Raw genomic sequence first — 26959 nt, 5'->3', positions numbered from 1 at the left:
TCTCAATTTCATGCAGGGGATGAACAATCTTCATTTTGTTTAGTAACTGCTCCCCAATGAGCCTTGTACTCATTTGTCCTCCATTAATATCACATTTATTGATCTGGAACTCATGGAATTTACCTTTTCTCATGTATGTGTGACATGGTGGGGACATAATGGCCCACATCTCAAGGCTACAGAAAACATCTCTCGCATTCTCTGAATGGGGAGGTAGAGAGGCTCTGGGCTGTTAGTGACCAGACCATGAGATGGAGCTTCTCTGAGAAGCCTTCATTTAAACATGGTTGGGTTTGTCTTCCCAAAGGTATACAGCCCATGATGCATGTCTTTACTCCTCATAGTATTTACATAAACTAGCATAGGGCCAAGCCTACAGTCCTAATAACCATTCTTCCATGGAGACTTCCACAGTAACCAACCTCTGACCCTTCACACACATCACAAATGCAGATCTGAAGATTGCTGTCTCAAGCTCCCTAAAAGACTAAAATAGAAAGCAGATAAACCTAGGGATGTGGGCTGGACTTACAGTGTAATGTAGGCAGTAATGATTTATGCCATGTGGGCTGGTAGTCAGCAATAAGACCCAGAACAAACTGTCAATTAGACTGAAATCCTGTCTGTTTTAGAGACTACCATGTCTTCTCAGGCCTTTCAAAGATGAGGACCAACTGGGAGGGGTTTATCATTCGTAAAGTCCTTATAAGATTGGTGCTGGATTTGCTATAGAAGGTCCAATTTGGAAATATGTGAAATACACCAATTGAAGGTTGGAAGATGAACACATAGACTGGGAATGGACCTTAAAAGATAGTGTGATCCAGTCCTCTGCTTGCAGAAGATGAAGGATGTGGTGCAGTCATTTCTTTTGGCAGCTACTACTAAGGGCTTTGTGGGAGCCTGGAGCATCTCTTGGCTGTAGTAAAATGAAGTAAAGCCATTTCTTTGGCTTTTTCCTAGGCTCATTCCCCCTCTGTTACTCTCAGGAGTTGAGTTGAGCACACAGGTCACAAGAGAACCTAGCACTATTAGGAGCCTCACTTTGAAAATGATAACAATATACTTAGCACATTGTAGGTACTCAGAAACCACTGGATATTCCCCACCTGCTTCCTTCTTTCTAAATTAAAAAGCAACCCACCCGGTATGATGGTGCATACCTTTAATCCCAGCACTTGGAAGGCAGATGTAAGAGGATCACGGTGAGTTTGAGGCCAGCCTGGGACTGCAAAGCAAGTGCCAGGTCAGCCTAGGCTAGAGTAAGACCCTACCTCCAAAAAAAAAAAAATAAATAATAAAGCAACAGTGGGCTTTTTGCCTATTGCTATTATTCTTCTCTAGACACTCCCCACTTTCCCTCCCATGATAACATATGCCAACCAAGGGTAGAGTCATACATGTGGTGGGAGTTATAACCAGTGCTGAGATCGAGTAAGTCAAAGAGGACAATGGGAATAGTCCTATAGTACAATGTCACATTCTAACCCAGCCCCTGACAGAGTCTCATATATGCCAGGCTGGCTTTGAACTTTCTCTGTAGCTGAGAATGATTTTGAACTCCTGGTCATTTACTCCCCTCTCTCAGGTTCCTGGATTACAGGCATGTGCCACCATATTGTTCTAGATCCGTTTCTCTAGCACCAAATGTGATGGGCTTTGGTGATCCATTTTCTCTGGGGTTACACCTAGTTCTAATACTCACACACTGATTACTTACTAGCTTTTCCCAGCTATCTTTGTTACTATATGCTAGTATCCACATTCATTTTGGAAAGAAGAAAGAAAAGAAGGGAGGGAGGGAAGACAGGCAGAAAGCTATTCTCAAACCATGAACTCACTCAATGTACATACCCTCTCCCAATGCTTAAAAAAAAAAAAAAAAAAACAAAACAAAAAAAAAAAAACTATTCCCTTATGCCCATCACTCCTGGCTCAGACACCATATTAGTGTATTAGTTCTGGGTTTTGGTCTTCGTATATACTACCTTTTACTCATCCCCCTCTGAATGCCATCCTGGTTGTGATGGCTCATCTCCCTCATTTTGTCAGGGTCACTTTGAAGAATTCTATTCCTGGCTTCTGAGATATCAGCAACCCTGCCCAACTGTCAGGCTTGATGAGCACTTCAAGTTCAGTCCTTCAAGTCACCAAGGAGAATGGGAAATACCAAAATATTAACCCCATGGAGACCCGCTCCCCCCCCCATATGTCCCCCAGAGTTGTAAGGGAGCCACTGATGACAATCCTGGATAAAAATTGTTCCCTGGGCTCCAGTGACTTCTGCAATTCAAATTCATAGAACAATCCCCTATCCCTGGGGAAGGAGAGGGGCCCTGCTCTGTCAGTCCCCAAGGCCAGGGAGTCCATGTGGCTAATGCTGCACTCACTGCATTTCCATAGGCGAGAGAAAATTTCAGCAGGTCAGAAGTCAAGCCTCCTGCCAGCCCTTAGTCCAAAGTGAGGGCAGGGTGGTGATCATGGTAGTGGTGGCATCAGTAGCAGTGGCGTGGTGACAGAGGAAGAAGGAAGTATTATTTTGGCTGTTTCATGAGGAGGGCTGAGGTACTGAGAGGAGGCTTTAGCTGCAGGAACCCAGAGCGCGGGGGTGGGGGGCAGCAACATAATTAGTATGAGGCCTTGTGTAGGGGGCCCAGGGGAGCCAGGGGCCCAGAAGATCACAGCCCAGACTTACAGGAACTACAAGGTAGAAGGCTGCTGCTTCCCAGCCCACTGAGGCACCCTGCTTCAGGGATGTTGGGGCAAGGCCTGTGCAAGGAAGGCAGGTTGGGAGTGCTAACTGGATTTTTTATTTTTATATCAAGACACTGTGTTTAATTTTTTTTTTTTTACAAAGGACAAACTCCATGGGTTTCCGTTAGTGTTTTAAGAACTTTTCTTAAAAAAAAAAAGCCAACAACAATCAAAAAAAAAAATCTCTTTTTTGAAAGAGAAATGACAGACACAAAAGAGACTGTAAAGAAAATGGGGCAAATTTCTGGTAGCATTTCCCCAAAGGGAGAGGCAGAGCCCAGATTATCTAGCCAGGGATCCAATAAGGATACAGCCTCCAAAGTACTTTGTTCACCAAACCTAGGCTTTCCCTGGTCTAGTCAGGGTGATGATGCTGACCTTTGCGGGGAGCAGTTCTCCCTGCAGACTCTGAAGCCATCCATGGGAAAACAGAGCCAGTTACCAATCTGTCCTCGATATCCCTCCTGCCCCATTCATTGCTAGTCCCTTCCTCCTTGCACCCCATAGTGTGCTGCAATCTGTTTTATTTTTTCCTTGGGGGCAGGGGTCCTTTTCCTTGGTCTGATTATGTGAGCACTGGAAGTTCTAGAACCAGAGTCCTGGGCCTGGAGCCCTCCCTTCCATAGCTGCTTAGCACTCAATGGTTTGGAAAAGCATTGGTTCCAAATTTTTTTAAAAATCAACAAAAACAAGACCCAGAAAAAAGACTAAGTCTGGGGGAGGAAGAGCTATCCTGCTCTTTAAAGCTCCCGTGTCTGCAGTTTGGTCAATGGTGCAGTTCTGAGAGAGGCAGAAGGCGAGCACCAAGGGGGTGTCCGGCTGTGGCTTTCAGGCCCCCCAGGAGTGTCTGTGGTTGGGCTCAGGGAGCTGGCTCCAGCTACTATTCCACGGGTCCTTGGTTTACCAAGGACTCATGTTTGTCCCCATTTGAAGGGCTTGTTCAGATTTACTTCCAAATTTGTGTTTTGTACATGTGAGTGCATGTCCACATCTGTCTATGTTTGTACAGATGAGTCTGCTGTAGAGTGGGTGTGAGCATGTACATATATGTCTGTGTGTGTGTGTGTGTGTGTGTGTGTATGTGTGTGCATGTGTGTGTGTGTGTGTGTGTGTGTGCATGTGGGGGGGGTCTGGGAGGGAGCTGGGAGATGAGCTGTGCTCTGGGCTAGAGCTATACGCGGGTAGTGGAGTGTGAATGGGGCAGCCCGGTACTATTGAACCCTGCGGCAAAGGTGTTATAGGGGTGCAATGTCTGCAGCCCGACCAGGGAGTTGGGAATCATTGTGATGGTGTTGGGGGTCATGAGTGGGATGTCATCAGGGGAGCGCCGCAAGGTCAGGGTGTAGTCGGGCAATGCAGTGAGGCGCAGTGTGTCATGGGGGGGACCAGCCTCACACTCATGGTGAGTGGGGCCTAGCTGCAATGCTGCCAGCTCCTCTTCAGGGGCAGTTCCCAATTCCGGGGCCCCGGTTCCCCTCTGGGGGCTAGGCTGCCGCAGGGGCTCCTGGCGCCGCTTGTCCTTGCGGTAGTAGAGGGCAGCAAAAGCCAGCACATTGAGAAACAGAAGGGAGGCCCCCACGGCGATGGTGACACTTAGTTCAGTGGAGTAGTCTCGAGGGTTCTCCACCAGGAGGGGCCCTGCATCCTGGTCCCCATTCCAGGGTCCAGGGGCGTTCTCATTGCTGTAGGCAGGTGAGATGGCTGGCCGCTTGGTGCTCCAGGTCTTGCCATTGGGCCTGCGGGTGATGTGGGAGCTGTGGGTGGTGTCCGGGGGCGGCACTTTGGTGGTCGTGGATGTATAGTGGAACATGTCATGCAGGTTGTACAGGTGGGGCACCAGGTGTTTCCAAAAGGCCACCTTGGTGGCTCGGTAATGATCACGGACTCGTGGTTTCAGCCCGATGTGAAGGTAGAGCTGGTCCCGGGGATTGTATTTGGACCAGGCCACTTCCTCAAAGCGGTTGGCCTTGGTATGAATGAACTTGGTGTCCTGGGGTACTGGCTTGTTGGGATCCCTGAAATACCACATTGAAATCTGGGGTCACCACGCTACCTGGATAAGGGAAGGGTCCATCCTCCTTTTTGCACCCACCCCTAAAGTTCTTCCCCAGTCTGATACTTCCCACCATTTTAATCTTTTTCTGGGTCCCCCCCTTCCCCACCCCCCTTCTCCCTAGGGTTTGGACTCCTAGTTCTCATGACAGTCATCATAGAAACCATCTCATTCTTCCCTGTGCTCAATCTGGCTATGTAGATGCTTTGTGGTGTCACATGTTACTGAGCATCTCTATCGCTCTTTTCAGCTGTCCAATTTCTCCAAGAGCTCTCTAAGTGCTCTTTCCAAATGTCCTTTCTTCCCTTTTCACATAGCCTCTGACCAGCTAACCCTCCAATCCCACCATTCTGTAAGTAACTCTTGCTGCATCCTGATCTTAACGGAGTTCTGAGCCTCAACACACTTTTTGTTTGTGGTGCTGGCCACCAAAGCCTGGGACATACTAAGCAGGCACTCTACCACTGCCTATAGTCCCTGCTCCTTCAACAACAACAACAACAAAGATTTAAAAGAAGGAAAATAGCACAGAATCTTAAGAAGGGGTTATAGGAGGGGGAATGAAGGGTTAACAAGAAAGATTTAGGGATCAGCATAGGAAGGAAGATGATAGAAGAAATTAGATAGAGGAGCAGAAGGAAGAGCATTTTATGGTCCCAAAGAAGAAGACACCCCAGTTTCTCCTTACCCGGTCTTGGCAAAGTTGGTCCAATAGGTCATGACGACAGCACTGAGCATGACATCGTTCTTGGAGAAGTTGCAAGGGAAAAGGTCAGTGGGACCTACCATAGGGACACCAAAAACATAGGGTACTTCATCCCCATGAGCTGCATCTGACCAAGCAGGCTTCATGAGGCTCTGGCAGTGATGGTAGAAGGCGTAGAAGTAGGTAGGTGAGCCATAGCGGGCATGCAGATCAGCTGTCACCACTGAAGGCTCCACCCACTGGTGGTCAGTGAAGAGTGCCACCAGTGTTTTACGGCGGGTCTCAGGGTTATCACGGTCTGCCCAATCTGTGTACATGAACTTGATAGTCTCCCGCAGTGTGTCCTTACCCTCAGGATAGCCATACAGATTGTCCACAAAGTTGGAGACAGAATAGTCAAAGTCAGTGCCAGAGACACCATCCTCAGGATCCACCACCCCTTCCACAAACTTGAGACCCTCACCCTGGTTGACACCTAGCATGATATCATAGTTGAGGAACTCTCCCTGTTCCATGAGAATCTCGGGGTCATCAGGAATGACATCACCATCAATCACAGGGCCAAAGGCCACATGGTAGCGGGCAGGTTGAATGTCTTGTTCTACTAGCTCCTTGGCGCTCTTTTGGCGAAGACAGTCCACCATATCCACAGTATCCAGCACGTTACAGCCCACTTTGTCTGCCAGCAAGCTGGTATACTTCACTGGTTGGTAGTTCACAGCCCAGCTGGACAGAGCAGAGCCACTTTGGATGATGGCCCTCTGGAAAAGCCCTACAAAAGATAGGTGGTACTGGGTCAGAGCTGTTGCGTCACCCCTGGCCATAGAAAACCCAATTCCTTTTTCACTGAGACCAGCCTGTGCTGTGAATAGGCTAGGAAGGAGGAGTGAGTCTTTTGGCAGGGAATGATAGGTTAGGACCAAAGGAAAGGCTACTGAACCCCTTCCTCAAATGGTCCTCTGCCTAGTCCCCCTACTGCTTCCCTGTTCTGGTTACTTGGTTGGTAACTTGGGGGTTAAGGAAATGTAAGGAAGAATTAACCCCTCAAGTCCCAGACATCGGCTTCCTTATGTTCCCTCTCTTTATCACTCCTTGTCTCTCCCTCTTGCTTCCTGCCCAGCTGGGCCCAGTTCTGTGCCAGCGCACCACCAGGGAGCTGGCGCTTATGCCACAAAGGGGTCTTTTTCATGAGAGATGAGAAATGCAGGCACGAGAGAGCTCCACATTCTGGGAATTTAGGGAAGAGTCCCAAAAGCAAAGGTCCTGGGGTCTGTGAGTCTCCTGGCATATGCCCTGGCAGAGTAGAATCTCTGCATAGACCCCCTTTTGTGAAAGCTATTGACCTATCACATCCAAATTTCCCAGAGTTGAGAGGGACCCCATTGCTCAAATTGCAAAAGAGGATTATCTTCCTTCTCTGTTAAAAAAAATACATATACATACACATATACATACATACATACATATATATATATATACATACATATACATATACACATATATATATATATATATATATATAAAATTATTTCCCCTTTCCCCATACTCCCAAGGGAGAATTTGGCTCTCAGGTATACCATTCTATTTGCTCCAACAGAAAGACACTTTGCATGAGCACAAAGAAAGGAGAGAAATACAGATGACTACGTAAGAGAATCATTTTTCCATATTATTCGCCATGAGACAAGTATGGAAAGATATGGAACAAATCTTGCTGCTTTTGCAGTGCTGGGGATAAAACCCAGAGCCTCATGCATGCTAGGCAAGTGCTCTGCCACTGAGTCCCTCCTCTCTAGGCTAAGACAGAAAATCTTTAACGAAGCCAGGCCTACAGAGACACAGCTCCCTATGATACAAAGCACAGCACCGGTCCAGGAAGGGAGTCCCAATCAAAGGAGGTGCCGGAACTCTTTTCAGACACAGGCACCCTCACAGCCAGTCATTTCACCCTCCTTTGGGAGAGAACAAGTAGGATTCTTGTTCCTACCAAGGTCACCTAGAAACAGATTTTCTCTCTGGTGGTGCTAGGAATAGAACCCAGGGCCAATAAGGCTATACCTCTCACTCTTCCTTTTTTTCTCTCTCTCTGACAGGATCTCACTAGTAGCCCTGGCTAATCTAGTACTTTCTATGTAGCCCAGATGAGCCTCAAACTTGCAAAAACCCTTCTGTCTCAGCCTTGTTGGGTGCTGGGATTACCGCTGTGCACCATCATGCCTGGCTACCTATTCCATCTCTTTTAGAGATTCAAGTCCCACTTCAGTCTTTCCTCCCCAGCGTAGTCTCTTGAGGAGTGCACACACAGAACGTCTAGGTCAGCGAAGGTGATTCTTTTTCTCTCGCAGAAAAAAAGCCTCCTTCAAAGAGTACTTACAAGTATTCCTATGAGAATATCACTAACTCGTGGGGTCGATTTCAACTACAAAATGTGTCCTTGTGGATACCCTTACTTCAGAGGAGGACATTTATTTCAAGGAGAATTGTTCTTCATAAGAAGCTCAGTTTTGGGCTGGAGAGATTGCTCCACGGTTAAAAGCTCTTGCTTGCCTCTCTCTCTCTTTCTCTCTCAAGTAAATAAATAAAAAATAATATATGTTTTAAAAAGGCTGGAGAGGTGGCTTAGTGGTTAAGGCACTTGCCTGCAAAGTCTAAGGACCCACGTTTGTTTCTCCAGTACCCATGTAAAGCCACATACACAAGGTGGCACATGCCTCTGGAGTTGTTTGCAGTGGCTAGAGGCCCTGGCACACATATTCTCTCCATTTGCCTCTCTCTATCTCTATCTCTATATGTCTATATCTATATCTATATCCATATCTATTTAATCTATCTATATTTATATTTATGTTTATATTTCAGGAAAGCTCTTGCTTGCAAAACCTGATGGTCCGCTTTTGATTCCCCAGAAACCATGTAAAGCCAGATGCACATGGTGGCACCTGCATCTGGAGTTCATTTGCGGTGACATGAGGCCCTGGTGTGCCCATACTCTCTTTCTGTCTGCCTCTGTCTCTATGTCAAATAAATATAATTTTAAAAAACAAAAAAGCTCAGTTTTACCTCTCAGAGATAGAATTTTCTCTATTCCCTTTCTTAGCAAAGCAGGGCCTGTTCAACCCCTTGCAAAGGTTGCTAGCAGAGGCAGTCACCTCCAGAAAGAGACTAAAAATGGGTGTCCTTTCAGTGGGTTGTACAGCATTGGAGGAGGCTGGCAGCCAATAACAGCCTTTCCTCCTGAGAAACAGCACATCTCTTGGGCTAGAGGAACCCATCTCCCACTCATGACCATTTCTCCTCTTGTACCAACTTGTTTATTAGAAATGCAGACAATGAGTGTTTCTTACACCAAGAAACCAATTTCCACCCTAGATCGTGACTCTGAAGTAAGGTGTACTTTCCATACTGAAAGATTTCCTCTGCCAAAAAGGAACTACTGTCCCTTCAAAGAGAGGCTTTCTACTCCTACTTTGCCAAACAAAACTCCCATGTCAGAAGGGGTGTTTTACTCTCTCAGGGTATAAATGGGGACTTTCTCACACGAGAAGTACTTTCCATACCCCACAGAAACATTCCCTTTCCCTTCCCCATAAGGGACGGGGGACTGGTAGAGGAGAGCTAGGTGCTACTGGAGCATAGAGTCAGACATTCTGGAGCCTGAAAGGCCTAGGGCTCAAGGTACATAGATAGCATTGAGCTACTGTGTGTCCCCAAGAGTTACTCACCCTCAGAGTGATGTGACAGTGTGAGGAGGCTGACACAGGATGCACCGATGCCTGAGCCAAAGACAGTAATACGGCGGGGATCTCCTCCAAAAAAGGCGATATTCTCGCTCACCCAGCGGAGGGCCTGGATTTGGTCAAGGAGTCCATAGTTTCCCTTGGCTGCCTGATCCCCGGTGCTCAGGAAACCTAGATTCAACAAAGGACAATGAAGGAGGAGTGATGGAAGTTTGGGTAATGGGGGTGGGCATGCTCCTAAGAGAGGATGAGCATGCGGCCATGTAGCTCTTCCCACCTCTCTAACGTTAGTGCAAACCACTGCTCCCTTCTGCAAGGCTCAGCATCGTGGATACAGGCGGGGTGAGCTGCCTGCTTCCAGCTTATGATACAATTGGGAAGGAGGGGACAGACTATTTGAATTGTCCTCTTCTCCAGGTGGGAGATTTAAACTGCAGGGCCTGCAAATGGCCAGAACTCAGCACCATCTGCCCTAGGAACGTGATCCAAATATCAGACGAGATAGAGTGGAAGAGCAGGCCATAGTGGCACACGCCTTTAATCCCAGCACTTGTGAGGCAGAGGTAGGCCGTGAGTTCAAGGCCACTCTGAGACTACATGGTGAATTCCAAGTCAGCCTGAGCTAGAGTGAAACCCTACCTCAAAAAACAAACAAACAAAATAAACAGCTGGGCGTGGCGGAGCACGTCTTTAATCCCAGCACTCGTGAGGCAGAAGTAGGAGGATCACCATGAGTTCGAGGCCACCTTGAGAATACAGGGTGAATTCCAGGTCAGCCTGGGTTAGAGTGAGACTCTACCTCGAAAAACAAAACAAACAAACAAAAAGTAGAATGGATAAAGCAGGGACCCTGGAGCCAGACAATACTGACTAAATCCAGGCTCTATCACAACCTAGCCATGTGGCTTTGGGCAGGTTATTTAAAACCTTTGGGCCATAGAATGAAGTTAGCAGAAGCCTAGTACGTGGCATATCTGTAGTTACTTTTCCCTCTTCTTTCCTCTGAAGTGAAGGTCCCACAGGCAATAATCCCTAAGCTCATTTTGACCTTCCTGTTGAAATCAGTTCATCTCCATTTCTTTCCAGGGCTTTGGATGGTCCCTTTTTCCTCACTCTCAAGGCAGGTCCTCATTTCCCTTCCTCCAACGCCTAAGGAATCAGAAACCCTGGGGTGGGGCATATGCTATTAACAAGCTCTCCAGGTGAGGCTGACACCTGCTAAAGTTGGGACGCCACTGGGTCAGACCATCTTTTTCATCTGGTGAAGAAATGAGGAAGTCACTACGCTGCGTTTCCACAGAAACAGGTCTTCCCGCCCACCCTCTAGGATTTGCTGGTGAGGAGACTACATGTCACCATGGAGACTACCTTCCCACCCACCTGCTGGGATTTGCTGCCTTGGAGACTTGTTACCATGGAGACTACCTTCCCGCCCACCTGCTGGCTATCCCACAGAGATGTCCTATATTCCCCCCAAAACCTGCTTCCATTTTAGACTGATCCTGCTGCCTCACTTCATCCCTACGTTGCCTGGAAGGCTCCAACCATCTTCTCCTGCCCTAGGCTTTTGGAAGGTCTTTTCCAGGTGGGTAATTGCTGGGCTCCTACACACTGAAAACACATACTTGGATCAGTGGTTCTTTGACTCCACCGTTAAAAGCCAATTCACAACACCTGGAATCGACTTGGTGGAAGGCCATGTTGGAAAAGCCCACAGCTCATACAGAGCTGGCTGGTGGTCCTGACAGTCTGAAGGCAGAGGATGTATTCACATAGAGCCAAGCAGGCATAAGATCTCATCACTGTCTTTCAAATCATGTCCTTCTGTACCCACATTTTGCAAAAGAGCTCATCTTACACTCTTCAAGTGTGTTATTAATTTACCTTTCATACAATTAACTATGTAAAGTAGTTACTTCATCCTCCCAGGACCTCAGCACAAATCCTCTTTAGTCCCAGGTTCCAGATGAGGAAAAGAGAAGGGATTAGAGAAAGTTTGAGCAAGGATGCATGGAGGAGCTCTTGTTTGGGCTGGGGAGATGGCTCAGCTGTTAGAGGAGCCCTTGTTACTTCAGAGAGTGGAACCGGCTTCTCCTTGGGGGGGATCCATTCAGAAACTAAAGCTGCTCTTATGAGTCTTAAAAACTATACTAACCAAGACCCAATTCAGCTGGCCAACTCTAGAAATCCTCTGACAAAAAGTTATCATGTGTTTCTCTTGGTCTTCTTTCCTTCCTCTCTCCTCCTGTATTCTCTTTCCCTTTTCTCTTATTTAGGCACTAACAAACTTGCTTCCATCTTCGCGAATAATCATCCAGTGGTATATGTCAGAGTTGTCTGTTCTAATAGGCATGCTGACACACATGTGCACTCATAGCACTTGGGAAGTGAAGGAAGAAGGACCTCAAATTCAAGACCTACCAGGGCTACTGAATAATTTCAAGACTAGTCTGAGCTATATAGAAAGGCCTTTAGAGAGAGAGAGAGAGAGAGAGTGAGAGAGAGAGAAAATCTGTTATCCTAGTCATCAGGAGAAGCCTGGAGTTGGATATAATAGATTTCTGTAATATGGAAAATTTCCTAGATTAGAAAAAAGGGCCTAAAAAAGCTGGGTGGAGTCTGACCAAGGCTGAGCTCCCTCAGAACCCATCAGTGAAGTACGTGGATGGTGCCACGCCATTGAGTTTCACTACAAGGAGAGTCCTGCTTCATGTACTATATCCAACAGGCTCAGGAGATGATGGGATGAGCATGACTGATGAGGAGCACAGAACCTTGCAGTCTAGGATAGCAGCCATTCACTGATGGTTCCCTAGGATCTGACCACCCACAGAAACCATGTGAAAATGGAGGCTGAAAAATCCAGCTCTACAAAATGTCAAAATAAATTTGAGCCAGTCTCTCTGGGCCCAGGTTTATACTATAGTACATAGAAAACTGCTTGTCAACAAAAGATGGGGGAATCTGGCAGATTATATCAAAACCAGATATTCGTGTCACTCAAGGCTTGGCATTCAACATGTTTTCAGTTCGCCTGGAGGGTACCTGAGCAAGGATGTATGATTAAGTTAACTCTGGAACCCAGTATAAAACTTGGCAAGCAAACCGGGCATGGTGGTGCACACTTTTAATCCCAGCACTAGGGAGGCAGAGGTAGGAGGATCACCATGAGTTCGAGGCCACCCTGAGACTACATAGTGAATTCCAGGTCAGCTTGGGTTAGAATGAGATCCTACCTTGAAAAACCAGGTGGGGGACTTGGCAAGCTACTATTACTTTAGCCCCAGGAATATTCACACGCTATATCAAATGGGAATCCTTTTTCTGTTGTTGTTTGCTTCAATCCCATTGGGGATTTCTCAAGTAATAGCTACCAACCATTCCATAGATTAGCCTGTGATACTCTCAACATATATGAATGAGCCAACATGTGCAGAAAAGTTCTTTAGCATGAACTGTCTGGGTTCAGTGCACAGGAGAAGCTGGTAGGAGGGAGAATTACTGAAAGCAATTGGGGTCCAAAACTGGCCACCTGTTTGGGGATGCTTTGGAAATCAAAACAACAGAGCCTCAGCTACACAGCAAACTTCCCAAGCTGCAAGGACAAACCCATGTTCCACATTTAGTGCCAAGAGACAAAAACATCTTGTATGTACCCGGAATGTAATCAGTGGCTTATTGATTATATTTGTGTTCCAGAACAGGAACTTAAGGGTACACAGGAAGTGGTGGGGGACTTCTGACCAGATCTCGGTTTATAACTCCTTCTGATTGTGGGGTAGTACTATTTGCATCATCAATTGCTTAAGCCCAAAGGATAATATTCCTGCTCCCCCAGATGCACTGTCCTAATAATTATCCAAATGAGAGGAGGTTGTAAAGTGGGTGCTCTTAGCCTGAATTTCATAGATGAGCTTCAGGGGAAGCTTTGAAGCCCCCCTGTTTTTATAAGTTTGGGAATGCTAGGTGTGGTGGTGCATGCCTGGAACTCCAGCATTTGGGGTGCCGAGGCAGGAAGATCTTGAGTTCAATGCCAGACTGGGTTCCACAGTGAGACTTTGTCTTTATAAACAACAACAAAAAAATGTGTGTGCATCTGTTTGCATTGTTCTGGTGGAGAATCTATAGCTTTCATCAGAATCTCAGAATCCAAGACCCCTTCAAAAGGTTAAGAACTTCTCATAGAAAAACTGAAGGATTGGGACAGCTGAAGGGTTGTGAGATAATCAGCAAATCAGGACATCATATGGAGTGTTCCCACACATAGCTTTCTGTGCAACCCACAGCTCTTGGTTGATGGAGACCAAGCATCCTACTTTAATCCAGTGTCTTTTTTGCCTCCTCCCTGCCTCATTTCTCCATGGTTCTCTCAACCTCTTTTATCTCCTTAGTATTTATCTTCTCTTCCTTTCTCCTATCTTCTCCTCCACTCTCTGTTCCTTCATTCTTAGCTGGACTGATAATACAGAACTGGAACATATTCTTAGTATTCTTTGCACATTGCAATATGCCATCTAGAATGGAGCCTTGTGTTTATAATTCTTAAAAAGAAGCTGAATTAAGTATTTTCCTTTAGTCTAAATAAAGAAATTAGCAAAATTACTTTTGGCCACCAAGTACTGTATATGTGTCATATCTGTGTATGATTACATTAGTGTATTCATTACTCTCTTAGAACCATGCATCCCTAGTGTATGGGTTTACAGTCACCTCCATGGTACCGTGACATTCAGATCCCCTTTCTGAACAAGGCATGGGAGCGCACAAGAGCCTTGCCAAGGTGTCTGAGGTAGTACAAAAAGGCAAAGGAGGGCTGGAGAGCTGGCTTAGTGGTTAAGCGCTTGCCTGTGAAGCCTAAGGACCCTGGTTCGAGGCTCGATTCCCCAGGACTCACGTTAGCCAGATGCACAAGGGGGTACACGCATCTGGAGTTCATTTGCAGTGGCTGGAAGCCCTGGTGCGCCCTTTCTCTCTCTCTCCTGTCTGTCACTCTCAAATAAATAAATCAATAAAAAAAAAACAATTTTTAAAGGCAAAGGAGCAGGAAAAAGCCATGAAAACCAAAGCCCACCAGACCATGAAGGGGCCAGGGAAGTAGTCTGTATGTTCCATAGCCAGTGTCCCAGGAGCCACTGAAGGGAACATAGTCTCAGTTTCTTTTCCTCCAGTCTGAACCCAAAATATGCACCTTTCTGTGCCACACTGCATTAAGGGTAACCCAAGAAGAGATGTGCATGCAACCATATCCAGAAGCAAAATGTGGCACTATGGCCTACATGGTTGGAAATGGTAAAGCAATATAGTCAAGAGCAGATTTCAACAAGGTCGTGTTCACAACTGGCAATGGAGCAAGCCAAGCCTAATGGCCAATTTAGCCTCCAGGCCCACAGATGTGATAAACAGGCTAGACCACCACTGGAACTGAGGACACACCCCTCAAGGCAAGAAGTTGGTGTCTTCATGCTACTACAGGGATATGGAGACTGGATGAGCATCTGAAAGGGAGAAAGGTCCTACAGACTTTGTCACTTTCTCTGAGACACTTGTTTATCTCATGACCATGGTCACAGTTAGGCACTGGTTGTCATCAAAGAAGGTATAGTGTGAATGGGAAGTCTAATAGCTCAAATAAGCATTGCATGGCAGAATATGTGGAGGGAAGGGTACATGGGGACATATGAGGGGCTATTTGGGAAACAAGTGTATACACATGTGAGAGTGAAGTGCTGTATATGTAGAAATGGTAGAAGAAAAGTGTATACATGGGGAAATATGACTGTGGCTGGGGCAGACAGAGGGATATGTATGTGGATATAGATACAGATCTGTGTACTTGGATGTGTGCATATCTGAGAGGTGAAATAACAAATAAATGTGTATGTGTTGGATGTATAGGCAGGGCATATGTGGAAAGACTATATATATGTATCTGTGTATGCATACATGTATGTGTGTACCTGTAGGGGGGATCTATATGCATATGTGGAGAATGTATGTACAGTGGATGGATGGTTATTGATGTGGAAGCAGGGATATGGGGTAATATGTATAGGCTTCGTAAATATGTGGGGTGGTGGTATGGACATGTAGCAAGGCATATCCATGTAGGAAGAAAGAATATTGGCTTGTGATTATGTAGGAAAGGTGAGATGTATGCATATGTGGTATGGATAGAGAGGCAGCATGCATGGGGGATATGCGTGTATGGATATGTGGAGTTGGGGTTAGGTGGAAGACATATTTATGTACAAGTAAGGTATGTAGATTCTTGGTGTGGATAAGCAAATTGTAGGTATTTGTGTAAGGTGTCACGATGTGGGTAAAGGAAACTGTGACTGTGAGAGTGTATGGTATAGTTGTGGATAAAGAGATGTGGAGAGAACTATGCAAGAGATTGTGTGTGTATATATATGGAAGGTGACAGAAACCTGTGAGGGGTGTGGATGGGGAGTATATAGGGTATGAGTATACAGATATGTGTGGGGAGATTTTATTGTGAGGGCATCTACAGAAGTAAACCTGGAGATGTGTGTCCATCTGCCTTGTAGGGAAGGGTGAAGAATAATCGTGTGCATGGGTAGATACATGTGTGAGGATGTAAGGGTTATGGACATAGGGAGAATATATTTGTATGCATGGGGTGCTTGAGACTGTGGGGCTGGGTGGGTATGAATGAAGACAAGACACTCGAAAATTAACAAGCCCTATAACTCAGTCAAGCAAAAGCCTGGTAGCAGGTATGAAGCTTGGGCTGGGCATGGTGGCTCTTGCCTGTGATACCAGCACTTGAAAGGCAGAAGCAGTTCAAGGTCAGCTTAAATTATATGATACCCTATTTGAGAAAACAACAAAATAAAATAAAATAAAGGGTCTGACTTTTCAGGTGAATTTCCAGTGGTAGCTAAATATGTCCAGAAAGGGTCTGGGTATATTAGAAAGCCCCCAGCACTTGGATAGGGGTGATGGCATAACAGCTTGATTCTGGTCATTAAGACCAGCTAGAGAATCAAAGCTGCCTATTTTGACCTCCTCAGCATTCTTTCCTCCCCACTCCTCCTTAGGAAGCCATCCTTCCTTCTAGGCACCTTGCAGAGAACCATACCTAGCACCCCGACCCGATAGTTGAGGGTGATAACGATGACGTTGCCATAACTCGCAAGGACGCTGCCATCAATCATGTTGCCTGTCCCTTCCATGTAAGAACCTCCATGGATGTAGACCATGACAGGCTTAGCACCACTGTCCCGGATGTCTGCAAGGAGAAGGGGTGAGACATAGGCTAGGTAAGATGCCCTTCCTCCCCCACCCCCACCAGCCCTGGGGGGGTGCGGGTAGCAAAGCTATCCCAGGTGCCAGGACACCACCGCCATCCCAGTGGGCAGGACTCTTGAAGTTGCTCAGCCCGGAGCTCAAGCATTGGCCAGAGACAGTTGAACTTGTGTGATGTTTTCAAAGGTTTCAAGTACCTCCCAAGCAAAAGTGGCAAGGTCGGCCTAATTCAGCTGGGCCTAAGTGGGCCATGGCTGGGCTCTGGGTGTGGAGGTAGCAGGAAGAGCAAGGGCTGGTAATCCCTTAGTGAGTTCCTGCCCTGGGCACCAGGAGTCCTGGGACCTGACATGGCTTTAGATAGCAGGGGCTGGGGAGCCCTGAAACCCCCCAAAACTAGACCAATTACATAGAAAAAATGGCCATTGGCAGCAGCTGCCCCCCCCATTGCAGACAGAAACAAGAGGGGTGGGGATAAGGGGTGGCACGGGGACAGAGAACAAGGAAGGTGAGGAAAGGGAATGAATGGCAGAGATGGGGTGGAGGAACCTTACTGACATGGTTTCTCAGCCACGTGCCTATCATCCCCAGGCAGACTTAGCTGGATACACTGGGGAGCAGAACTAGGAATGAGATGGCTGCCCAGTCACAGTTAAGGTATAGGTGAAGCATTCCCCAAGGCCAGGACATGAGAGCCCATCAAGGGGCTGCTCCCAAACCCAGGCAGCACAGTGTTGGGCTAAGGCAGTCAAGAGAAGGTGCCAGGCCTGATCACCTGTGCCTGTCACCTGTCAGTCTGTGAGATGGCCAACACGGCCACACAAGCACAGCCCTACCCATCGCCAGTTGACCCCTGAGCTGTCTGGCCCTTCCAGAGCCTCTGAAGGGGCAGCCCCAGGGTATGGGCGGAGAAGGGATTACTCAGCTGCAATACAAACAAGCCAGTTACCCCAAGGAGAAAGGCTGCTTCCATTGCCATCCAAGGATCTTAGGCCATCTACTGACAGTTGTGGTGTCCAGGCTTCACCCTGGCTCGTTAGACCACAGTCTTTCTGGTTCTGTCCCCCAACCTACTGCAGCCCCTGGCCCAAGGATCATCTCTCTTTTGGGGAGAAGGCTGGAGAGGTTCCAGCCTTGGTGTCACTGTCTTGCTTCTTCTCCGTGCATTCTGATGGGGTCCCTCTTCCAGGGGCCAGGCCCCCCATGAGACTCAGAGGTCTCCTCAGTGCAACCCTAATATCCCCTCACCATCTGGTTTCTTTTGTGCCTTCACCACCCTCCCTGGCACTGCTTGCTGTCCACATTCCCTACTGCCCAGTAGGGGCAGGTGCCTATGAACCATAGAAGATGAGAAGGGTGGGGGCGAGGGCCAGGAAGACACCTTCCCTATGGCTGTTCGTGGTCCCCTGCTCCTGCCAGCCATGTCCATGACCCTGGAACTCCCAGTGGCCAATGAGGCCAAAGACGGAGGAACAGCCCAACGGCCTTTTACAGGAACAAGAAACACACTAAAGGACGGACAGACAGACAGACGGGGCTTCTCCCCATTGAGAAGGGGAGGGGCTCTGTGCCATGCACCAGCCGCCGCGCCCTGCAGCCCCCAAATACCTTCATCTTCATCCCCGTCATTATCCGCTAAGTCCTCGCCCTGTTTCTTAGCGCCGGATCCTGGGGACCAGACACGGGGAGACACAACAGCACAGAACAGAGAACAAAACAGAGAGAGAATTCAAAAACAGCATGACTGCAGCATGGCCCAGCAAGCCAGCTCTGGGCCTGAGCCCAGGACAGGCAGGAGGGATGGCAAGAACTGAGGGAATGGGTGGGCTGAGGCCCGAACCTTCATCAGGATGATGGTGTTGCAGGCCTCTGCTGTGCTGGCCTCCCTGCCCCTTCCTGCCCCTTATGGTATCCCTATCCCCAACCAAGTCCATTCGTAGTTAGGAAGGAGGTAGCAGCAGGTGGGCCAGGGCACAGAGCCAGAGGCTCACTCAGGGGAAAACTTCATTCTGGCTGGAAGGGGCTGTGTGCATTTGTACACAGGCAGGTTGAGCTGGAGAGCAGGGGCAGGTACTGAAGGTAAAAAGAAAGATGACATTGCCAACACGTGTACATATCTATGTGATATACTTAGGGCAAAGGTGTGTACCAAGCCTGAGCTCCCTGTGCCTAGTGGGCAGGCTTGAGCTGGGCCTCAGCTGACCCTGATTCCCACAGGAGAAAATGGGAGATCAAGCTTTCCCTCTGGCCATGTTCACAGGGTCCCCCTGCTCTGGTTAATGGCAAACGGGGCTCCTGCCCACAGGAACCAGTCTTGAGAGCAGCAGGCATTGCTCTGAGATGTCGATACAGAGGGGAAGGGAAGGAAGGAAAGCAAAAGGGGGGTGGAAGGGGATGGTGGAAAGACACAGAGAAAAAGAGAGAGAACAAAGAGATAAGGATAATGGTAATAGTTCCTACCATATACTGGACATTTACCATGTGCTAGACATGCTACTTCTGCGGTACGGTTTGATCTCTACAACCCAACAATGTAGGTACTATCCTTATTCCTGTTTCACTGATGGGGAAACTGAGGTTCAGAGAGGTAAAGCGACTTGCTCAAGTTCATACAGCTAGAAAGTGCTAATAGTGAGAATCAAACCCAGGTCTACTTGACTCCAAAGCCCATATGGTCTTTCCACTGCACCATGCCACCTTTGGGAGGGGGAAGGGAAGAAACAGATGAGAGCAAAGGTGGAGCATGGACAGAAGAGAGGAGAAAAGAGACTAGAGGAAAGAAGAGACATTTAGGACCCAGGAGTAGGCTGGTACCATTGTCCTCCCTATTCTTAGGAGTCCAGAAATGCATCTTGGAATGACTGTGACGAGATGACCTACTACCTGGTTGCTGGTCAGTGTGCAGAAATGCAGGTTGTTCTGTTGGCACCCCATACCTTACACCCTTGTATCCATGATACCAGATACCCTCAGTCTGCTAAGAATCAGCCCTCTCTCAGCTGACCTAAGCTCTGGTAACTAGATTTCCTTATGGCTATTAATCAAAACAGGAACCATCCTCATACTACAAAATGGAATTTTCAACTAGGGCAAGAGCCCAGCCTTAGTAGAAACTGCTTCTGGATTTCTGAATTTCTTTCTGATGGCACCTACTAACTTAGCACATTAGCTCAACACCTGTCAGTACTGCCCTCAGAACCCCAATGGAACATGTATATCATCAGTCACACAGTGGGCAGCCCACCAAATTGAATCACTCATCCCTAGACATAAATTCCCTTCAACTTTATGGAGTCAGAGGGTGGGGTAGATCTTCCCTAGGAACCTCCCTACTTCCGGTTACTCCTTCTGCATCCATCTGAGTGTACTTGGGTTGCTCCAATGTTCCAGCCTCCCCTTGCACAAATTCCTCTGCTACTTCAGTGGGGTACTCAATGAGAAATTCCTTCCTTCCAGGAGCATCACCAGGCACCATCCACAGACACTTGTGCCATGCAGGAGCTCACCTAGCCCACCCCACCCGACCTACACACATCATAGCCCTAAGGACTTTTGGATATTGGGTCACTCCAGAGAAGGAAAATTCGTAACTGTTTTGGTTAGCCAGTGGGCCCAAGATAGGGAACTCATTTGAATAGCTTAATGACCAAATGCTTTCCCTAATCCTGTCTGAAACCCATTTCTCAGACTGGCCTATGAGTTTAGGGAGTTCAGTAGGGTTTTAATACCAGGCTAGGAGCTTCTTAAGAAAAGCGATTAAGGGATGGAGAGATGGCTGAGCAGTTAAGGCACTTGTCTGTGTAGCCTAAGCACCCAGGTTCAACTCCCCAGAACCCACGTAAGCCAGATGCACATAGTGGCACATGCGTCTGCAGTTCATTTGCAGTGGCTAGAGACCCTGGTGCACCCATTATCTTTCTCTCTCCTCTCTCTCTCTCTCTGCCTCTCTAATAAATAAATAATGTATTTTTAAAAAAGAAAGAAAAGTGATTAGACTTCCAGTCATTTGTAAGTTTTTCCTCCACCTCATATCCCTCTATATCCCAACAGCTCCTGACACATGGTCTTACCCATCATCCATAATTGTGATTGACAAATATTTATACCGAGTTGTAGCTTCCAGTCAGCAGTGTAGCCAAAGTCACAGGACTGGTCTGGCCTGCCCTAGACTCTCACTGGAGCCCTGGAAGATTATTCTTCTTATGAGATAGCTAATGGTGATGTCATCTCTCTTCACCCTGCCCCACCAAGTAACTCATGGGAGCAGATTTAAAAGGCCCTTTTCCTGAATACATACGCTGGAAGGTTAAAGTCAGAATGGTCTCCTTCTTTGATCCCACGTGGAAATGTATGCTCTTTTTTGGGAGGCAGCATGTGTATGTGGTATGCATGTTTGTGTGCATACATATTTGTATATGTGGGGACATGTGTATGTATGTTCATGTGGAGGCCAGAGGTCAAAGTTAGATGATTTCCTCAATCACTCTCCCTCCACCTTATTTTTTGAGACAGACAAGGCCTGAACCTGGAGCTCACTGATTTAGCTAGATTGCCTGGTCAGTGAGTTCCGGGAATCCTCCTATCTCTGCCTCCCCAGCACTAGGATTATAGGTGCACACCACCATGCCTGGCATTTAAGTAGGTATTTAGGAATTGAACTCAGGTACTCATGTATGTGAAACAATCATTTTACCCAGTGAATTATCTCCCCAACCCCTGCTGGAGTGGAGTTTGTGGGTTTTTGTTTTGTTTTGTTTTGGGTCAAGGTCTAACTCTAGCCCAGGCTGCCCTGGAACTCACTCTGTAGCCAAGGCTAGCCTTAAAACTCATGGCATTCCTCCTACCTTAGCCTTCTGAGTGCTGGGATTAAAGGTATGGGCCACCACCAGCAGCTTCTATACATTTTTGTTTGAAATTGAAGTTCTTAAAGGAGAAGACTGGCCTCTAGCCTGAATTACATAGTAAGTTCAAAGCCAGCCTGAGCTACATGGTAAGACTGTGTCTCAAAAACAAAACAAAACAAAACATAACATAACACAGCATAGCAAAGCAAAGCAAAAGAAAACCAAAAGCCTAGCCTGTGAGCTGGCACCAGAGCTGGAGTCCATCTGGGGCTGTGCTTTCTAGACCTGCGCTCTTGGGCAGCACCTTGCAAGTTCCTTCACTTGCATGGAAGCCACATGAAAGCTTCTTACTGTTGTGAGGGCTGGGGCTGGGTGTGAAGACTGCAAAGACAGGTGAAACACTGTCTTTACAGCATCTTCCGCTCCATTCTCCATGCTCCAGTGTGCAACAAGAACACCAGGCATGTGTCCTTTTCAGTGTATTCATTCTCCACTTTGTTCCCAGAGATTCTCATTCAGTAGGGAGCATCCCATCTCAGGAATGCTGATGACCCCACTCGGAGCAACCCTACTCTAGGACATCAAAGGAATACAAACTCCAAGCTTGCCAAAGGGTTCTAGGGATCAGATGGTGATTATTCACCTGTTTCTTAGACTGTTAATGTAGCGGAGCCCAACCTAGCCACATCTGACTTCTTTTCAGAGTTTGCTAGGTGGGAATGGCCAGGTGAGAGTTGCTTCCATGGGCTACAGTGGAAAGAACATGCCCTGAGGGGCAAGAGCCCGAGGTATTGGTCCCAGTTCTGCCACAGACCAGCTATGGGCCTTGAGCAGTGGCAAGTCACTCCCCTGGGCCTGTTTCCTCATCTGTAAAACTGAGATACTGATTCTTGTCTTACTTGCTTCCTCAGAAGTGGGGAGGATTTTATGAGGTAAATATGAGAGAGACTTTTGCATAAAACATGGGGCAGCATTTCAATAGTAAGGACTACTATACAGGGGAACAAATTCCTCTCAGCAGATGGGTAAAATTAAAGTTTGCTTTCTTTTGAGCCCACAGTTCCCAAAGATTCCCAATTTCTGCCACAAGAGTAGCCTGGGTCTTTCCGCTGTGCTCTGGCCAGAGGTGATGAGGCAGAGGTTGAGGGTGATGTGGACAGAATGATTGGATCAGTGTACACATGTCTCTTTTAATCATCAGGCAGGAAGAGTTGTGTCGAGACTTTTAGCCTAGGAAAGGACACTGGAGGGATAATCCTGTAGCTTTGTTGACTACAGGAGAGGGCAGAGCCCATGGCTCCATCTTGGCTGCCTGGAGTTCCTCCTGAGGTGTTACCAAGGGAGCTACTAGTTCTGTGTGGCACACTCCTTAGGTTGAATTTGGAACTGGGAAATTTGAAAGCAATGAGATCACTGCTTCTGCTCCGAACCTGCCTTCGGCCACCAAATCTTCCCTTGCAAAGCAGCTAGGGCCATCGGATGAGGTGGACCTTATTGCCTGTTCACTGCCCCCTGAACCTGGGCTTCTTGAAGGAAGTCTGGGTCCTTAGGGGCAAGGGTACACGGGCAGGTAGCCCTCCCTCTCTCTCTCTCTCCCTCCCCGCCGGCTCGCTACCTACCTCCTTTCCTACAAATTTTCTTGTTGGGCTTTCGGGCGCATTCCTTGGAAATCCGCTTTACTGTAAAATGAATAAAAAACTAAAAAATAACAGGAGGCCTCTGCCCAGGGGCATGCATTCCCCACCCCCAGGCCCCAAGAGCTGAGCTGCTCTGCAGGCGGCACATGGCAGAGAGCCTGTCCCACCATCTCCTTGTTTCTGTCACTTACCTTAATGTGAGCCCCGCGGGAGGAGGCATCAGCTAGTGGAAGAGGAGGTACCTAAGCATTGCCAACCAGGCTCACCCCCCCCTCCGGCCCCCCACACACCCAGATCCCTCAGCCACACACACACACCTACCACCCTTTCAAAGCAGGTGGAATGGCGACAGAGGGGCCTGGCGGAGCCAGCATCCTCCCGCGGACAGCTGCCATCAGTGACCCATACTCCCCCAGGGTATTCCCATCCAGCACTGGACCTAGACCTGTCAAATCTCTCAGGCCTGGCCAGTTCCCTCCTGGCATCAGTGTCACTCACACATGGGAGCTTGGACAATGCTGGGAGAGGGAAGAACAGGGAGCAGGGAGGCCAAGCAGAGTGATGGTTAGAAGCATTTTTACAGACAGACAGACGCATGCTGCAGGGCACACAACCACATGCAGGCCACAAACACAACAGGGCAGGCGGGAGGCAGGGAGGGCACAATGCCTGGCCACAGCACTCACCATCCTCCGTGGGCACATAGACATTCAGGTACAGGCAGTCCTCGTTGGGCTCCTGGATGTAAGTAGCGACGATATCCAAGTTGGCAGTGAACCAGACTGGCAACATGACTTCGGGCACAGCTGTGTGGATGTTCTGGGGGCACACTGGGGGAAAGTGTGTGGCGTTCCGGATGCCAGACCAAGATGGGGGTGGTTCAGGGGGCAGAAAACGTTTCTCGCCAACTGGGGGAGCTGCGTAGGGCACCCCCAGGTATTGGTCCACAGGCCCCAAGATCTCACTGGGCAATGGTACCCGGGCACCCCTTAGCTTCCCAAAGTGAGTATTGACTGTGGGTGCTGGGGCTTGGGAACTGACCCTCAGCACCAAAGTGAGGAACCACAGGGTGAGGCACAGGCTCCGGCCAACTGTGGGTGCGGGGCTCAGGGACAGCGAGGGCGGACCAAGCCGCAGCCACATGTTCCGGGCAGGGGGGACTGGCAGGAGAGGCAGACTCCAGGGTCACAGCATCAGCCCAATAGGCAGACCCTTCATGGCCACACTGACTTGAACCTCAAAACTGAGCTCTCGAGGGACACCTACAGGTGCCCAGCAACGAAGAGAGCAGGTCTTCCAAGTGCACCACCACTTCGAACAGAGGATTCCCTCAGGGCCAGACAGGCCTGTGGAAAGAGGGGAGCATGCGTCATCCGAGATAGTCCAGGAGGGCTGCAGCGTCTTTCTTTGGGGCCCTGCTGGGCTTAGCCTATTTTCCCATAGTTAGGAGAGGTTTCACATGCCCAGGGTTTCGGGACTCACAGGTGGTCCAATGCTAGTCAAAATTATTTTATGTGCCTAGCCATGGTTGGAAAAATCTAAGGGGACTGACATGAGTGACATTTTTTTTTTTTTTTTTTTTTTGGCCAACACAAGTTCAGTCTTCAACTCCACAGTTCATCGGGGCTCACTTAAATCAGAGTAGTGTGTAGTGAGTGGTAGAGAGAAAGAAGTCGAAGTGGAGTTCCAGTAGGATCTTCCACCTTACTCCAGGACACAAAGGCCTAAGGAAAAGCAGCAGGTAGGCAGAGGGTCCCACAGAGAGACCACTTCACCCTCAGGCAGGGCAGAGAGCATGACATGACAGCTGTTCGCCTGAGTCCCCCAGACCCTCCCGTGCCTCTCTCTCTTCTCAGCCTTCACTGCTGCCGAATCCTTAAAGCTTGGTCCTCCTTGCTGCCCATCTCTTCGCTGACATCAAATGCTGGAACTGAGCATGCTAGGCATCATGGATGCTAGTCCAGTGTAAAAAAAAACAACAGAGTGTGGGGACACACACGCAAGGAATCCTGAAATAAACTCACAAGGACTCAAAGACAGGCTGAGAGACCAAGCCAGGATTACAGACACTAGGATATTCACTTGCAGAGACATATATACCAAGCCCCCAGAGATCCCTTCATATACTCCCACATTCCAAGACCGAGTGCCTCACACAGCCAGAGCACCTGACATAGTGAGACAATCACACACACACACACACACACACACACACACACACACACAGACTTACTGAAGTAAAATCACACATACCCACAAAGGTAAATATCCAGACACATGCAGCATAATGGTGACATATAGGTGGAGACAAACAGAAATAGCAACACACTCAGACACACAGGCCTTCTGACATAGTTACACAGTTGACATATATTCTCACACACGTATGCTCTTGCATGGACACACAAGCACATGCACATACTGACACGCACAGGCCTCGCAAGCACATCTACTTTTCCCCATTTCTCCCGCCTTCTAAGATTGCAGGCCTGCTCCTTTAAGAGGTGGCTGAAGGGGTGGGGGAGGGAGATTGGGAACGCCCGGCAATCGGCCACCAAGAGAAGGGAATGAGAGAGAGAGAGAGAAAGAGAGAGAGAGGGAGAGAGAGAGAGAGAGAGAGAGAGAGAGAGAGGGAGGGAGAGAGAGAGAGAGAGAGAGGGAGGGAATGTGTGTGTGAGAGAGAGACAGAGAGAGAAAGAAGGAGGGTGGGTAAACTGATTAAAGGGGTGGGGGCTCATAGGAGAGGGGAAAATGGGGAGCAAAGTAAGGGGGGAGATCCCAGATGCTGCCCAGAATGCACCCGGGTGGAGGGGTGGAGAAGGGGAAGGAAGGGGTAGGAGTACGGAGGTGGGGCAGGAGGGAGTGGGTGGGTGTGTATATGGGGGGGTATAGTCCGCAGCTGAGTTCACACAATCCCCCCATTCACCATCTCCATGGCAACTCTGGGGCACAGACCGCTCATTCACACGGCTTCCCCGCCAGCAACCCCCCCCATTAACCCTGTCCGTGCCACCCCCACCTTACAAATTCCATTAACTCTTTCTAGATGCCTCCCTCTCCAGTAACCCTTCCGCGCCAAATGCCACATTCCCTTTTGAGTCAATTCTCTGCAGCCCCTCCCTCGTGAGCACCTAGACAAACCAACCGACCCCCAAATGCCCTCTGTACCCTAAGACCCACTGTGAGGTTCCCAAGGCCAAGATTTCCATTCTGTTCCAACTTGCAATTTGGGAGAAGACAAGGGGAGGCGGCAATGCCGGGAGGAGAATGGCATCTGAGGGGACTTCGGGGGCTGGAGCGGTAGTGGGCAAGGACCATTGTGTGGGAATGGACCGGTATTGAGAACTGCAATATTGGGGGCTACACGGGTTTCGGAATGGCATTGGAAAAGGAGTTGCACTAGAATGGGGAGGATGGAATAAAGGCCTCCATTGGGTGGGGGGGCTGCAGACAGTGGGGGAGGGAGCCTGGCTAAGAGATGCTATGATGGAAGGGGGATGGGGTTGCAATGCAGGGGAGGGGGTATTGACAATATGCAATACCAGAATAGGGCTGGGGGTCCTGAATAGGGGTATTTTGGTGAGCATGAGGGCTGGACTGTGGAAATGGAGGGATCACGGGTGGGAGGATAGGGATGCGGGATTTAGAAAGGTGGAATAAAGCAAGAGGGGAGGGCTGGGTGGGGGGGGTCAGAGGTGCCTATGGAGAAAATGGGGTTGAGAAAGATGAGGACTACTGGCTGGGGAGGTAGAGGAGCCCCGGATTGGGAGGGGACCGGATGGGGGAAAGGTATGGGCAGCTAGAGGATGGGAGACCGGGGCAGGCGGCCTCACCTGTTCCCCTGGCTGCTGCAAACGACTGAACGCGGCCACGGACCACCCATATCGCCTCCAGGCCAAGGGCTCCGCACCCGAATCCCCGAGATCAGCTCTCCGGCAGCCTGGCTGCTGTGCCCGCGCACC

General features: G+C 48.6%; 1 protein-coding gene across 3 annotated transcripts; it reads right to left on the bottom strand.

Annotated features, from left to right (window-relative positions):
* Nlgn3 (neuroligin 3) lies at positions 1–26959 on the bottom strand. 3 transcript variants are annotated; one of them, XM_004660957.2, is made up of 8 exons: positions 26831–26959; positions 23684–24343; positions 22980–23039; positions 18125–18184; positions 16353–16502; positions 9236–9421; positions 5496–6285; positions 1–4769 (listed from the first exon to the last, which is right to left on the bottom strand). In XM_004660957.2, exons 2-8 carry the CDS (start codon positions 24138–24140, stop codon positions 3926–3928), a joined length of 2547 nt encoding a protein of 848 aa, XP_004661014.1. In that variant the 5' UTR covers positions 24141–24343; positions 26831–26959; the 3' UTR covers positions 1–3925. The 3 variants fall into 3 exon arrangements, with proteins under 3 accessions (XP_004661014.1, XP_004661015.1, XP_044996041.1); XM_004660958.2 differs by lacking the exon at positions 22980–23039; XM_045140106.1 differs by lacking the exons at positions 18125–18184; positions 22980–23039.

This window comes from Jaculus jaculus, chromosome X (assembly GCF_020740685.1).
Source record: "Jaculus jaculus isolate mJacJac1 chromosome X, mJacJac1.mat.Y.cur, whole genome shotgun sequence".
Taxonomy (NCBI): Eukaryota; Metazoa; Chordata; class Mammalia; order Rodentia; family Dipodidae; genus Jaculus; species Jaculus jaculus.
Note: the sequence above shows the minus strand (reverse complement) of the source record. Positions and strands in the feature narration are given on the sequence as shown.

Excerpts from the sequence above, each read along its gene's own strand:
- Nlgn3 (XM_004660957.2), bottom strand. The coding sequence starts at position 24,140 with ATGTGGCTGCGGCTTGGTCCGCCCTCGCTGTCCCTGAGCCCCGCACCC. Across the intron at positions 16,503-18,124 it reads TGACGGGGATGAAGATGAAG|ACATCCGGGACAGTGGTGCT; the intron begins GTATTTGGGGGC and ends TTCTCCTTGCAG. Across the intron at positions 6,286-9,235 it reads ACTGTCACATCACTCTGAGG|GGCTTTTCCAGAGGGCCATC; the intron begins GTGAGTAACTCT and ends TATCTTTTGTAG.